Below are 13,554 nucleotides of genomic sequence, written 5' to 3'. Positions count from 1 at the left end.
AATTTAAAAGCATGAAATACCATTTATTATTCATAGCTATATATGCACATATAGGTTAAGTTTCACACCAAAATCTTTGATAATGGTTGCCTCTGAAGGGAGGAGAGGAAAGAACTGGAACAGGAAAGAACTGGTGGTCAAAGCAGTCTTCAGATTTATCTGCAATATTTTTAGGTTGAAATACATTTGACACGATATGAAGTTACCAATTTGGGGTGTTTAATTATGTTGTACTTTTTAGTTTTCTGTATTTTTTTAACTTCTTGAAATACACACACATACGTACACACACAACACACACATACACACACAAATGATTCAAAATAAGAACCACAGAAAACAATCCATTTCTGTTGAGTTTGGTGGCCACACGGTTGAAGCACTGCAGTGGGGTGTGGTGTATCCAGCCTGTCCACCTGTTCAGGGCCAATTCTGTTTGTATGTGGGGTTTCTGAGCTAGCTCCCCAGAAGGATAACTATCTTCATTTGAATTCACTCTCACACTTTGGCTTATATTTTTTCCAGTTTTGCTTCCACAGGAAACCCTAGTCCACCTGTCACACTCAGTTCATGTTGTGCTGAAGAGCTCCAGAGCCCACATCTCAGTGAGCGGCCCTGGATTCCTTTTCTCCTTTTATTTATTTTATCCCATTGCTCCAAACTTTCTCCACAACTATACCAGGGCCTCCCAAGGAAAGCTCAGTTTCTGTTTACTACGTGTCCTTTTCACCTCGTCCCTGCGGGATGGCCCCAGACAGCTCACTGTGTGTGTGCAGTGCGTGTGGCATGACTGGCCCGATGGCCCCGCTTGCAGCCTGCAGCCAAGCTCCCCATATGCTCAGAGCATGCCCTGGGGGAGTGGGGGCGCAGCCTGCAGAGTGCACACTGCCACCCTTGGAGTCAAGGGGTTCTTCCTGTGCCTCCCACTGGCAAGCTGTGTTGCCTGACACAATGCTTTCTTTTCCTTCTATAAAATGGATATGAAAATACACACCCTGGCTAGGTGTGGTGGCTCACACCTGTAATCCTAGCACTTTGGGGGGCCAAGGCAAGCAGATTGCCTGAACTCAGGAGTTAAAGACCAACCTGGGCAACATGTTGAAACTCCGTGTCTACTAAAAATACAAAAAATTAGCCCAGCATGGTGGTGCACGCCTGTAGTCCCAGCTACTCGGGAGGCTGAAGCAGGAGAATCTCTTGAACCTGGGAGGCGGAGGTTACAGTGAGCTGAGATTGCACCACTGCACTCCACCTGGGCAACAAAGCAAGACTCTGTCTCCAAAAAAGAAGCATATACATATATAAATATATACATACACACACACTCACACACACGTATGTCCTTTCCACTCACAGGTTGCCGGGGGTGAATGGGGTGGTCCAAATGAGAACGTGTACATGAATGTGTTTGCAAACAAAATGAAAGCTGTTTGCGTGTTACTTCCTGCCCTGCTAGCCAAGCCCTTCTAGAGCCCTGGCCCAGCTATACGCTCACTCTGTCTTCCTGAGAGTCCTCCACCACTCTGTGCCAGCCTCTTCTTTCCCTCCCATTCTTGGTCTCTTCTTATGATGTTCTTTCTTCCTGCCCTGCACGACCCCTTCCTTTTTTCCTTTTCTTCCTCTCTCCAGTCTTGGAAGCAGCCTGACTCCTTCCTTTCAAGTATGATCTTGTACCACTGAACTGAGGCCCGCTGGCTGGCTCCGGTTGACGGAGAAAAAGTACTTTCTTTCTTCCTCAAAGAGGTCAGGTACTTGAGATAACATATTTTCTCTCTTTGAATCTCCAGGCTCAGGCCACAGGGTCACCACATACATCGCCCACCCATGGAGGCGGCCGGCCGATGCCCATGCCAGTGCGCTCCACGTCTGCCGGCTCCACCCCCACCCACTGTCCGCAGGACTCACTGAGTGGAGTTGGGGGAGACGTGCAGGAGGCCTTTGCACAAGGTGAGTTTCTGGAGCAGAGTTCAGCAGGGAGCTGAAGGGATCTGCAAACATGGACAAGATTCCTGCTGAGGTTTTTCCATTTCTCTTTTGTGCTCTTGGCTTGAATGATCAGATTTTGACAGACAGTGTAAATAAGTCAGGTGCTGGCCCCTTCTCATGAGACTGGCTGGTCTCCAGCAGGAGGGCTGCAGGCTTCCGATGTGTGCCAAGAACAGGCCTCCTGGGGTTCTCTGCCCTTTTTTCTGGATTATGGGAAGTGCTCTGTCCTTTGAGCTTCGTCTCCTCCAGAGGAATTGGATGGAATAATTCCCTGGCCTAGAAGGGACTGTAACAGGCACTGTAACTGGGACCGTGCTGACAGCATAGTGTGCACGCCATTGCCACAGTCATCGGAGGAGCTGGTGACCAGCAGTATTAGGTAGTTGGGTGGGGATTCAGAGGGAAGTCCTGCTGGGGCTGGAGGTGAGAAGGGGAGGTGGTGGTGGTGGTTGTGGAGAGTAGAGCCCCGCCCCCACAAGGCTGAGGAAGACCTCGGTGGAATGCTTATTCTGGAACCCAGCTCTGGATTGTGTGGTGGTGGCAAAGCGTGGAACTGACAGGATGCTGCTCCCTAGGTAGAGAGGGCAGAGGGAGAGGGACCAGTGGGCTGGTGCCTCCTGCCCCCGGTGTGGCTGGGAGTGGGTGGAGCTGCTGCGGCCCCATCTCCCCTTAGGTATTCCACACCTGTGTCCTCTGGCCTGGCAGAATGGAGGTGTTTGCTCAGCCGTCTCTTCTCCATGCTCACCCCCCCGGCATCCCCATCTGCTCTGCCTCTCCTCAGGTACGAGGAGAAACCTCCGCAATGACCTGCTGGTGGCAGCTGACTCCATCACCAACACCATGTCATCCCTGGTGAAGGAGCTCCATTCAGGTGAAACCCAGAGCTCCCACCCGGCTTCCCAGCCTCCCCTGCCTCTCCCACGCCCTTCTCACTTCCTCGCCAGCTCTGGCAGAACCTCACCACCCAGCTCGCACCACCCCATTTCACCACCCAACTTTCCCTTCTAGGAACACATTGGATGTCTCCGCCCAGAGTTCCTCTGTCACACAGGATTGCATAGGGGCGGTTTCACATTCAGGCTATCTCAGGAGTGCGTCTTGTGGAGCAAGCTGAATTTGGAGAAATTCAGACCTTTCAGTGCAGGCAGGCCCCCTTCCTACTTACCCCGTCTTCTATCTGTGCTTTGTCCACAGCCGCTCTCTCCCTAGGCCTGACCGACCGCCTCATTCTGAAGCTTCCCTGGAAGTCTGGAGCCGAATCAGCCAGGAAAGCTCTGGACCTTCCCCTGCTGCCTTTCTGTTCTCTCCTGTTTGATTTGGTTTTGAAGCCTATTCCCTCCTTTTGTCCATGACCAGGCTCTGATTTCACCTGAAGTTCATGACCTGAGTCTGTCGCCTCTTCCACTCCTCGTGCTCAGCTCATCTGTGACTTCTTTCTCAGTCTCTCCATCACCTCGCCACATCAGTGACTTCCCAAAGACCTTTACCTTACATAAAACCCAGGAAAGAGAGAGAAAATAAAAGGCCATTCACATATCATCCTATCTCCGGGAATCCCCATGACTCTGCCAGTTACGTAGGGGCCAGAGAGTCACTCACGATTTCACAGCGGTGGGGTTTCCGTGTTTTCTGTTAAACTAATGGTTTCCCTTCCTAAGTGCTGTAGGTCACTCACACTGATGGTTCTCTTTTGTTTCTTTCCACCTAATGTAGTGCTTTTAAATACCTTGAAGTAGCTTAACAGGGCTATTAAATAAAAAGATAAAGCAGTTTAAAACTTCCACGGACCATTCAAACACATAGATTTATTCAAACACTCTTAGGGAAGGCAAGCCTTGGGTATTTTTCAGCCCTTCGTAGGAGAAAGCTCACATGTTTCGGGTTGTCATGGGACTGGACAGAGCCCCCAGTTCTGCTCTCAAGTCTGCCTGTTTTCATACAGACCAAAGTGAGTGTGTGGCCCAGGCTACTCTTTCCAGCCAGTGAAGGTCAGACGCTACTTCTCTGGTTTGATGGCGCCACCCTCTCCATTCTAGCACTGTTTCTCAACCCCCGTCAGAAGCACGGCCCCCCTCTGTACCCACGAACAGAAGAGGTGACAGCCTTTGGGATGACCTCACAGGTGATTAGAAGGCACTTTCCCTAATACAGCTCCCCACAGATGCCAGAAATCCCACTTTTAGAGGAAATTTCTTAGGGAATTTCGGGCCATGGAAATTAACTGCACTTGTACTTCATGGCCACTTATTAGAGTTTATGCAAAATAAGTGGCTTCTGCATTCATCGTGCTGGGGTGAGAGGTCATTAAATACCATTAAGCATAAGGCACATAGAGACCAAATAGCTTCACAAAAATTTAAAGGTTATAGGAATACTCAGCAGTGTCTCATAGTAGGAAAGAATGGTTTCAACAAAATTATGTAGTGTAATTTGGAAGGTGCCTTAGAGAGCACATTGTCCAGTCCCTTACTTTAGAAATGTTGCATGTGCTTATCAGAAAAGTTGTCTGCCTAAGGTCGTGCAGCTTGAAGGGGGAAAGCTGGTCCCAGAACTTGGGTCTTCAGAGCATTAAGCCAGAGATCTTACTCCCCTCCAGGACAAGACATCAAACCCAGCGTCCCAGAGGCCCCTTTCCCTGATGTTCTTTCAGTCACTGAAGCCTGCAGGTAGATGTGGACCAAAGCCACACATGGCATGGTATCCCTCTAACATGCAGACATAAACTCCCTTTACATGTGAGGGTACCAACTTCTCAATGAATAGAACAGCTTCGCCCAACACCAACACATTTTTACTATCTCCTTGACAGTGACTTGACAGGTTTTTGTTCCAATGAGAGGACGTACTTAGATTATCTTTACATATAGTCTGTACAGTATCTACATACTGTATGTACATAGCTTGTACTCCTCATCTTTATAAAGTTTTTTCACAGATAATGGAATCCTAGAATTGGAAAGGATCGAGGCCAGGCACAGTGGCTCACACCTGTAATCTCAGCACTTTGGTAGGCTGAGGCAGGTGGATCACCTGAGGTCAGGAGTTCAAGACCAGCCTGACCAACATGGTGAAACCCCATCTCTACTGAAAATACAAAATTAGCCGGACGTGGTGGTTCGTGCCTGTAATCCCAGCTACTCGGGAGGCTGAGGCAGGAAAATCACTTGAACCTGGGATGCAGAGGTTGCATGAGCCGAGATTGCGCCGCTGCACTCCAGCCTGGGCAACAAGAGCAAAACTCCATCTCAAAAAAAAAGAAAAAGAAAAAAATTGGAAAGGATGCTAGAAGTCATTTAATCTAACATGCCACCCACTAAAACAGTCCTCTGAATATTTCCAGTGAGCTCATTCATGATCAACTCTAATCACTGGAAAGTTCTTCCTCAGTGGGGAGCCAAAATCTGCCTTTCTGTAATTGACTTATCCCTGTCCTCCAAAGCCACCCAGGACAAGCTCAGTCCCTCCTCTGCAGGCTCACCTGTCACGGGTTGGATGGCAGATGATAGCCCTTCCTAGTGTTGTCCTCTGTAGACTGCTACACCCAATTCCTTCAACCTTTCCAAACGTGACATGGTTTTCTCTTACCAGCCTGCTTGACCACACCAGGATGTGGCCATTTTCCAAGGCTCCTATTCAAAGTGCATGCCCAGGGCTGGGCACCCTGCTGTCCATCACAGGGGATCTTGTCCCTGTAGAGTACAAGGCATCTGTGACCCTCTTGAGTGGCCCCTGGAAAAAGCACCTTAGACAGCATTAGCGCTTCCCACATAGCCACTTTGCGCTGTGCGGTCATTTTAAGTTTATCATCAGCTAAAACATCCGGATTTTTTTTTTTTTTTTTACAGAACCCCGTATTAATCTAGGTATTCCCCCACCATATATTGTATGGTCACTTTCTTAAACCTGAATGCAAGACATTAGATGTCTCCCTGGTCATCACCAGCTGAGGGCAGACAGGCATAGAACAGAGGCACGCAACCCCACACCGCACGCCCCCCGCCCCGGTCAGGAAAGTGAGTGATGTGACTGCACTGCTCCTTGTGGCTCTGGGCTCACGGGCTCCTATTCAACAGTGCTGGGGCGTGGACCACACAAGTGCAGACTGGTGAGCTGAAGCACCCTCGGAGGCCTGCAGCCAGGGGCTGTTAGCTAGAGTTTCCTCCCAAGCCTCAGCAGTTGCTTTGTTCACCCTCCTTCTGAACTTGTCCTGTGCTGAAGGGTCACTGGCCTCCCTGGACTTGTTTTCACAGCAGAGGAAGGTGCAGAGGAAGAAGAAGAGAAGATGCACAATGGGAAAGACAGAGGTAAAGGCAGCTCAACAGGACTCCTAGTTTAAATGGGGAGCCAGAGCTCATAGATGAACTGCCCCCCACCTTGTTTCTGCCTTCCTCCCTGCCACTACCTTTCCCAGAGCTTTCGGACCCGAGTTCCCTGTACCTACTTTTCCCATCTGACAGTCAGGTTTTACCTTCCAGGAGCCAATGTCAGTCAATCACCAAGAGCTTCATTTCCTGATCCTGGGATAGGTGGTTGGGATACAGGAAGTAGATACAAGTAGAACACAAAAGATGACCCTTTGACTGGAGAAGTTTATGATCTAGTTAAGAAAGCAAGACCAGGCCGGAGCACGGTGGCTCATGCCTGTAATCCCAGCACTTTGGGAGACTGAGCCGGGTAGATCATGAGGTTAGGAGTTCAAGACCAGCAGCCTGGCCAATATAGTGAAACCTCGTCTCTACTAAAAATACAAAAAATTAGCCAGGTGTGGTGGCAGGCGCCTGTAGTCTCAGCTACTTGGGGAGGATGAGGCAGGAGAATTGCTTGAATCCAGGAGACGGAGATTGCAGTGAGCCAAGATCGCGCCACTGCACTCCAGCCTGGGCAACAAGAGTAAAACTCCATCTCCAAAAAAATAAAAAAGCAAGACCAAAAATGCAAAATAAACAGGAGATCAAATGAAGTGACAGAAAAAGCTAATCATAAAACTTGCAGCATATAAGTATAATAAGGGTTTCTGAAAAGGAAGATACTATTGTGGGCCAGTATAGCCAAATGGTTTTGTGGCTTCGTGGAAGAATAAAAGCAAGAAGGGAAGGTGTCAGCAAAGGACAGTAGTGCATTCCTAGTTTCATTATATATCAAACCTGCTCAACACATGACATCTGGGAAGAGCTGCACGGAATGATTTTCACATATGATGATCTCATCTAATCCTTAACAACACTGTGAGACAAATTCGAATATCCCCGTTTTACCCATGAGGAAATAGGCTCAGAGAGCTGTTGTTCATGTAGCTGTTGAATGGCAGAGATTAGGCCGGGTGTGGTGGCTCACGCCTATAATCCCAGCACTTGGGGAGGCCGAGGTGGGTGGATCACTTGAGGCCAGGAATTCGAGACCAGCCTGGCCAACATGGTGAAACCCTGTCTCTACTAAAAATACAAAAATTAGCCAGGTGTGGTGGTGCATGCCTGTAATCGAAGCTACTCGGGAGACTGAGGCAGGAGAATCCCTTGAACTCAGGAGGCAGAGGTTGCAGTGAGCCAAGATCATGCGACAGCACTCCAGCCTGGGCAACAAAGAGAGACTTTGTCTCAAAAAAAAAAAAAAGCAGAGAACTGGGTCTTTCTGACTCCAAACTTCGTGCTCTTAATCTTCATCCTTCTATGTTATACTGAACAGAAAACAAAATTTTCTTTGGATATTTGAGGGTGAGCTGTCCTTCTGTCGCACATTAATGTGTTAGTTGCTGGATTCCTCCTAAACATCAGTTCCCCAAGGCAGAGATTTTAGTCTGTTTTGTTCATGTTGTGTTCCAGTGCCTGGTGCTTAGTAGGAGGTCAATAAATGAGCAAATCAAAGGAAATAAATGGGGTGATGAGATAGAGAGTTCCTTATCAGGGGAGAGAAATGCAGTGGCTGGTCACCCCGAGGTGAAGGTAGGGAGAGCAGGAAGGATGCGGAGGAGCCAGCAGCAGCCCTCCCAGGGTGGAATTCTGAAGAAGGCTCTGGGGAGTGAAAGAACCTGCAGGTGATAAATGGCACAGCCTGAGTTTAACTCTAATACCCATGCTTTAGTCTGAGCAGAACTGGTAGACTAAGGGAAGTGGAGTGGTCTTATTTAAGGAAGGATATAAGTCAAGTGGGAGCTACAGGTAAGGAAGCTGTGACAAGAAAGGGAAACCTATGGGACAGCAGGTCTGGAGTGTTCTTGGCCCATAGGGGCTAGTGTGGCTAAGAGAGAGAGGTCTTTGGAGTCTTAGGGGGCAAGGAATTTGTCAGCAAGGAACTGAAATTGCTGAGGAAGAAACTGGGAGAAGAGGAAGAACATTCTGCAGATTCTGAAATCATCTAGTGAGTCTGAGCTAGTCCTGGGAGGAAGTGGACAGCAGCACCACTGAGTTGATGAGAATGACGTATGTGGCATGGACGCCAAAAGGTCAGACTAGGCTGGCCATGGTGGCTCACGCCTGTAATCCCAGCACTTTGGGAGGCTGAGACAGGGGAGTCACTTGATGCCAGGAGTTCGAGACCAGCGTAAGCAACATAGCAAGACCCCATCTCTACAAAAAATAAAAGTAATTAGCCAGATGTGGTAGTGCACACCTGTAGTCCCAGCTGCTTGGGAGCCAGAGGCAGGATTGCTTCAGCCCAGGATGTAAGGCTGCAGTGAGCCATAGTCATGCCACTGCATTCCAGCCTGGGTGACAGAGCAAAGCCCTATCTCTAAGAAATAAAAATAAAAGGTCACATTAGAGAGAGTAGTGTTTCAGACATCTAGGAATGCTTCATAGAAATGTAGAAACAGTTGACTTCTGCACACACATACGAAAGAAGGCAGGAGGGCAAGAGGTGAAGAGATACACAGAGATAAATTTACACTGGTGTAAACACATGCTCCAAACACATGCACACACACACGCACATGCCAACCAAATCCCAGCATTCGTGTGGAATGTTCCTGGCTGAAGACGTAACAGCTGCATCTCTGGCCTCCCTTCACCTGCCCCTCCCTTCCCCAGTAGCTTTTTCCCATGGCCTCTCCTCAGTCCCTTTCACTCCCCCAAAGCAAACCTAGGACTCTGCCCCAGCCACTGAGGCCATGCCCTGGCCACGAACTCCAGCCCTTATCCTGGTTCCATTCTGAGTGTGGGCCGTGCCTCACATGGGAATCAGACCGTGTTTCCCTTGCCTGACCCTCCAGGCCCCAGGGTGCTGTCTCTGCACCTGCACTGCCCTGTCCTCATCAGACTGGGTTTCCCTTGCCCAGGCCTCCAGGCCCCAGGGTGCTGTCTCTGCACCTGCACTGCCCTGTCCTCATCAGACTGGGTTTCCCTTGCCCAGGCCTCCAGGCCCCAGGGTGCTGTCTCTGCACCTGCACTGCCCTGTCCTCATCAGACTGGGTTTCCCTTGCCCAGGCCTCCAGGCCCCAGGGTGCTGTCTCTGCACCTGCACTGCCCTGTCCTCATCAGACTGGGTTTCCCTTGCCCAGGCCTCCAGGCCCCAGGGTGCTGTCTTTACACCTACACTGCCCTGTCCTCATCTCTTGTTTCTGTGCCTCTTGCCCTTAGAGCTCCTTGTCTGTCTTTCAATGCATATACTAGAATGTCTGTATGTCTATGTGAAATCTTTTTGTGGGAATGCCTGAATTTTATGTGACTTTCTGGTGTCATCCCTAAGGCCAAGAGTGTTAATAGCTGGGGTGAGAGATGGTAGAGATTTTTATGTTTGGCTCTCCACATTATATAGGTCCTATGATATGTCCCTGAAACTACAATGTAGCTGATACATAGGCATTTTTATAAGACTAAGTGTTTTTGTGGGTGGACCTCCTGATTCTCTGCCATGAGCTAGGCCTGAAATTTTACAGACCTAGAACTAACTGCAGTCACCTGGACACCAGAGATCTGTAACTGTCAACTGTAAAGAGAGAGAGAGAGTATATTTGCTTCTTTGGGATTGAAACCATGCTGACGTAATATAAACAGAATTTGGTCAGCACTGTCAGGCAAACAGTCTGCTCGATAGGGAAACTGAGAGTCAAATGGGACTTTTGAAGAATCTGGACCAAGCTGAACTTCCCTGCCATATTCACCCCTACCTCACGCCTCTCCCTGTTCGCCCCTGGCTGGCTGGCTGGCTGCATCCTGGGGAACGCTTCTGCTCCATTGGGGTACCCTTCCTCCTATGCATCTTCTCAGAGAAGTGTAACCAAGACACATAGAAGAAGCACAGACTGACACCTTCCCCCATAGTATGTCTTCTCCACCCTCCAGAGCCTCATGTTACGCTCCTGTGTCCTTCAGAATCTCCCCTCCCAGACCCTGCCATCCCGGTGTGGGGGCTGTAAATCCAGTTTGCATCCATAAAGAGCCCTGGTGCAAGGCTGGAGAGCAGTGGCCCTCAGAGAACAGAACAGGCTCAGGAGGGGCCAAGCAGTGCTCGAGCCCCGGGTGAGCAAGCTCATGGCTTTTCCAAGCAGACTATCTGCAGGAGGGGGACTGCCCTCACCCAAGGTGCAGTCCCTTGGGGAACTTTTAGAGCTGGGTAGGCTTTGCCCCCCTCTTGTAACTGCTCCCTGGATTTAAGGAGATTTGATTCCATTTTTAATGACTTTCCTTCTCCTGAGAAGCCTCTGTCTCCATGGCTGCCTTGGGTTGGCTATGGTAGTAGAAAGTATGACTCTACCCTGCTGTCATACCTGGGTGGGAAAAGTCAACATACAAGTAACAGGGGAGAAGCAAGGAAGCCCCTGGGGTGGGTGGTTCAGGGAAGCATAGTCTGGGGCATGAGGAGACCTGGCCGTGACCTCAGCGTGTTGTTTCTGCCTGTGCTGCCACAGGTTAGCAGAGGAGCCGGACACAGAGGAAGCTCAGGTGAGTACAGAGTCCTCTGCCTCCCCACGGCCCCTCCCTCCTTCCTCAACATCTTCCCTTCCCCTCCCTTTCTGCAGTCACAGGTCCCAAGCCAGGACAGTCCTAACAGGTGAAGATGCAAGAGCCTGACTGTCCCTTCCCTTTGCCCACCCTGGCCATGTGCCCTCCTTGCCCTATTTCTAGGCCCTGTCCTGTCTTGCACGGCACTGTCTGCATGGCTGGTCCTTGGGCATGGCCTGGTGACCTCTGTGTTGGAATGGCGTTGGCAGACCCAACACCGTTGGCTGAAACAGGGCGTGCTGAGCAAGGCCACCTCCCTGGGGAGCACTGCCTCCCATGCTCCTTTACCACAGCCACTGCTCACTTCCTTCCTGGGATCCAAACCACAGCCACTGCGTCCCTGGATTCTGTCACCCAGCACTGCACCGAGTCACAGTCCCTAACCCACAGACATGTGATTCATGCAGGATCACACTACATACAGGGCTGACCAAGCCGCTACCCATGGTGCCCGGCCAAGCTGCAGCTTCTCACTTCCTGAAGAAGCAGTGCAGAAAAGTACAGACTGCTCCAGTGGCAGATGCTCATTGCCTTTAGGAATTAGTCATTCCCATTTTCCATCTCAACACCTTAACTCTTTCTAGTCCCAGCGCCAAGATATCAGACTTCTCCTTTTTAAAATCTTTTCCCTCCCCCTTCCCCCACTTCTTATATTTAAAAATTAGGCATCTTCCTCAGGTGAAAAAGCCAGGGCCCTGGCCCCACAATCCAGAAAAGGAGTTTTTTCAGACCTTCCCAAGTCTTGTCATCCTGGAATAGCTTCTGGCCCTCTCAGCCCAACTGCGCCAGGCCATTGAAGGGCTCTGCCCGTTCCCCTGGGGCCCCTGCAGCCTCAGCCTGCGCTGACTCTGGATTGTGCAAGCTGAGAGGTGGGCAGCACCTGGGCCACGCGCATTCTCTCGCTGCCCTGGAAATCACAGTGCCCCAGGGGCTTGGAGAGACGCTTCTCCCTAAACTCACTGTGCACATTCAGGCAAGGCCCTTTCCCAAGCAAGCCTAGGCTGTGGCAGCCGAGGAGGGAAATCAGGAACTGACTCGCCCTGCAGGAGCCTGCCAGAGCCCCTCTCTCCCCCGGGCAGAAGGAACTGGGGTGCAAGGAAACGTGGCAGAGCCATGTGCCCCACCGCCTTGTTGCACATGGAGGAAACCAAAGCCCCACACCAGAAGCTGTAGCCAGAAGCAGAATTGGAGCCGGTTTTTCTGCCTCCTAATCGTGCCCTCTCTGACCCACATCAGGGGTGATGAGAAACACCAACAGTCGGGAGTTAAACTAAAAGCAACTTGGGCGCCGCGGTTCCATGGATGCCCGGGCCTGCGGTCTGATGGCCTGGGGCTGAGGCTTCCTCCCTTTCCTCTTAGTATTCATCAGCACACCTCACTCCTCCCTGCCCTTCTCCTGGACCACAGTTCTCCCCAAGAAAGCACCCCATTCCAAACCTTGCATTGTGAACCCAGTTCTCCACGGAAACACTTCCTGACTCTTAGGAATGGTGGCAGAGGACCCTAGGTACCACCCTTCAGCTCAGCGCTTGAAAGGCGCCCAGCATCCTAGCAGCCCCTCCCCGCAGGGCCTCCTGTTCGCAGTAGATATTAGCAGCTTTTGTCCTGAACCCTCAGCAGTGCCCGTGACTAACGGTGTGTGTGTCTTGCGCAGGCACAGAGGACGAGGAGCAAGCTGGCGCCGACATGGCGAAGGCAAGGTCTTCCCCCAGAGGCACATTCCTCTCCATCTTTCCACCGCACACCTGGACCAGGCTTGCAGGCTGCCAGACGTCACTCCACCCGCCAGGGAGAGGGGAGCCAGAGCCGGTGGGAAGCGGGGAGGGGCTGCGTGACACAGCTGGTGGGCCTCCCCCTGCACAGCCCTGCATGTACTAGCACCTTCATCACTCCCCTCAGGGCATGGTCTCATCTCTGCATCAGGAATTTACCTGGAGGTTGAAAAGAGAAAAGAAAAAGCACCAAGCTCTTGTGTGTTTGTGACCTGATGGAACTCTGCCTGGCGTCTGGCCAGCACGTGGGGTGTTCCCAAACGTGGGGGCACAAGTTTCCTTATCTTTGACCTTTAAGAACCAACAGGTTTCTTCTAGCGTGCAAAGAAAGCGTCAGGCCTTGCTCGGCTCTGTAGACATTCACACCCTGGCCACGGTGCTAAAAATAGCCTCATACTGGTTAGGCTTCCGCCCGCCCCGTGTGATGCCGCCGCCTGCAACCCGGGAGGGAGGGGCGGAGATCGCGCCGCGCGCCGCTGCCGGGCCGCCCGGCCGCCTGGCAGAGGGCGGGAGGGACTCTGCGCCGCGGACTCCGTGGCCGCCAGGGGGCGCGCCGCCGGGGGCGCTGCTCGCAGCCTTTCGCCTTAGGGGTCCATTGGGCTCGGGTACACGTGATCAAGTCCCGTTCCCGGTGATTTTCATTTATTTTTTCATCCTCCCTGGGCTCCAGGATGTTATTTTTAGCAGAAGAACTGCTATAAATATTTATAAAGGGCAGTGACTGTAATGAAGCGAGAAGCCCCACAGCTGGCTCCCTGGCATCCCCCACCCACCTCTGCAGACCCCTGACCTTGGCTTTGAGGAGGTCTGTGCAGAGCCGGTGGGATCAACTCCTGGCCGCGCACGGATGGAGTCCCAGG

At 51.3% G+C, this 13,554-nt stretch overlaps 1 protein-coding gene across 20 annotated transcripts in view; it reads left to right on the top strand.

Annotated features, from left to right (window-relative positions):
- DTNB (dystrobrevin beta) overlaps nt 1–12,887 on the top strand; it is a 300,375-nt gene extending 287,488 nt beyond the window's left edge. For 6 of the 20 annotated variants that reach the window (XM_073022854.1, XM_073022852.1, XM_073022845.1 and 3 more), the window contains 4 exons: nt 1,788–1,947; nt 2,768–2,857; nt 10,829–10,862; nt 12,577–12,887. In XM_073022854.1, coding sequence (XP_072878955.1) covers nt 1,788–1,947; nt 2,768–2,857; nt 10,829–10,833 — 255 coding nt within the window. In that variant the 3' untranslated portion in view covers nt 10,834–10,862; nt 12,577–12,887. Of the gene's footprint in view, nt 1–1,787; nt 1,948–2,767; nt 2,858–6,236; nt 6,291–10,828; nt 10,863–12,576 lie in introns of all 20 variants that reach the window. The other 14 variants (XM_073022853.1, XM_073022840.1, XM_073022841.1 and 11 more) reach the window with 4 other exon arrangements.
- The last annotated feature ends 667 nt before the right edge of the window (nt 12,888–13,554 follow it).

The sequence above is a fragment of the Chlorocebus sabaeus genome, chromosome 14 (assembly GCF_047675955.1).
Source record: "Chlorocebus sabaeus isolate Y175 chromosome 14, mChlSab1.0.hap1, whole genome shotgun sequence".
NCBI lineage: Eukaryota > Metazoa > Chordata > Mammalia > Primates > Cercopithecidae > Chlorocebus > Chlorocebus sabaeus.
Note: the sequence above shows the minus strand (reverse complement) of the source record. Positions and strands in the feature narration are given on the sequence as shown.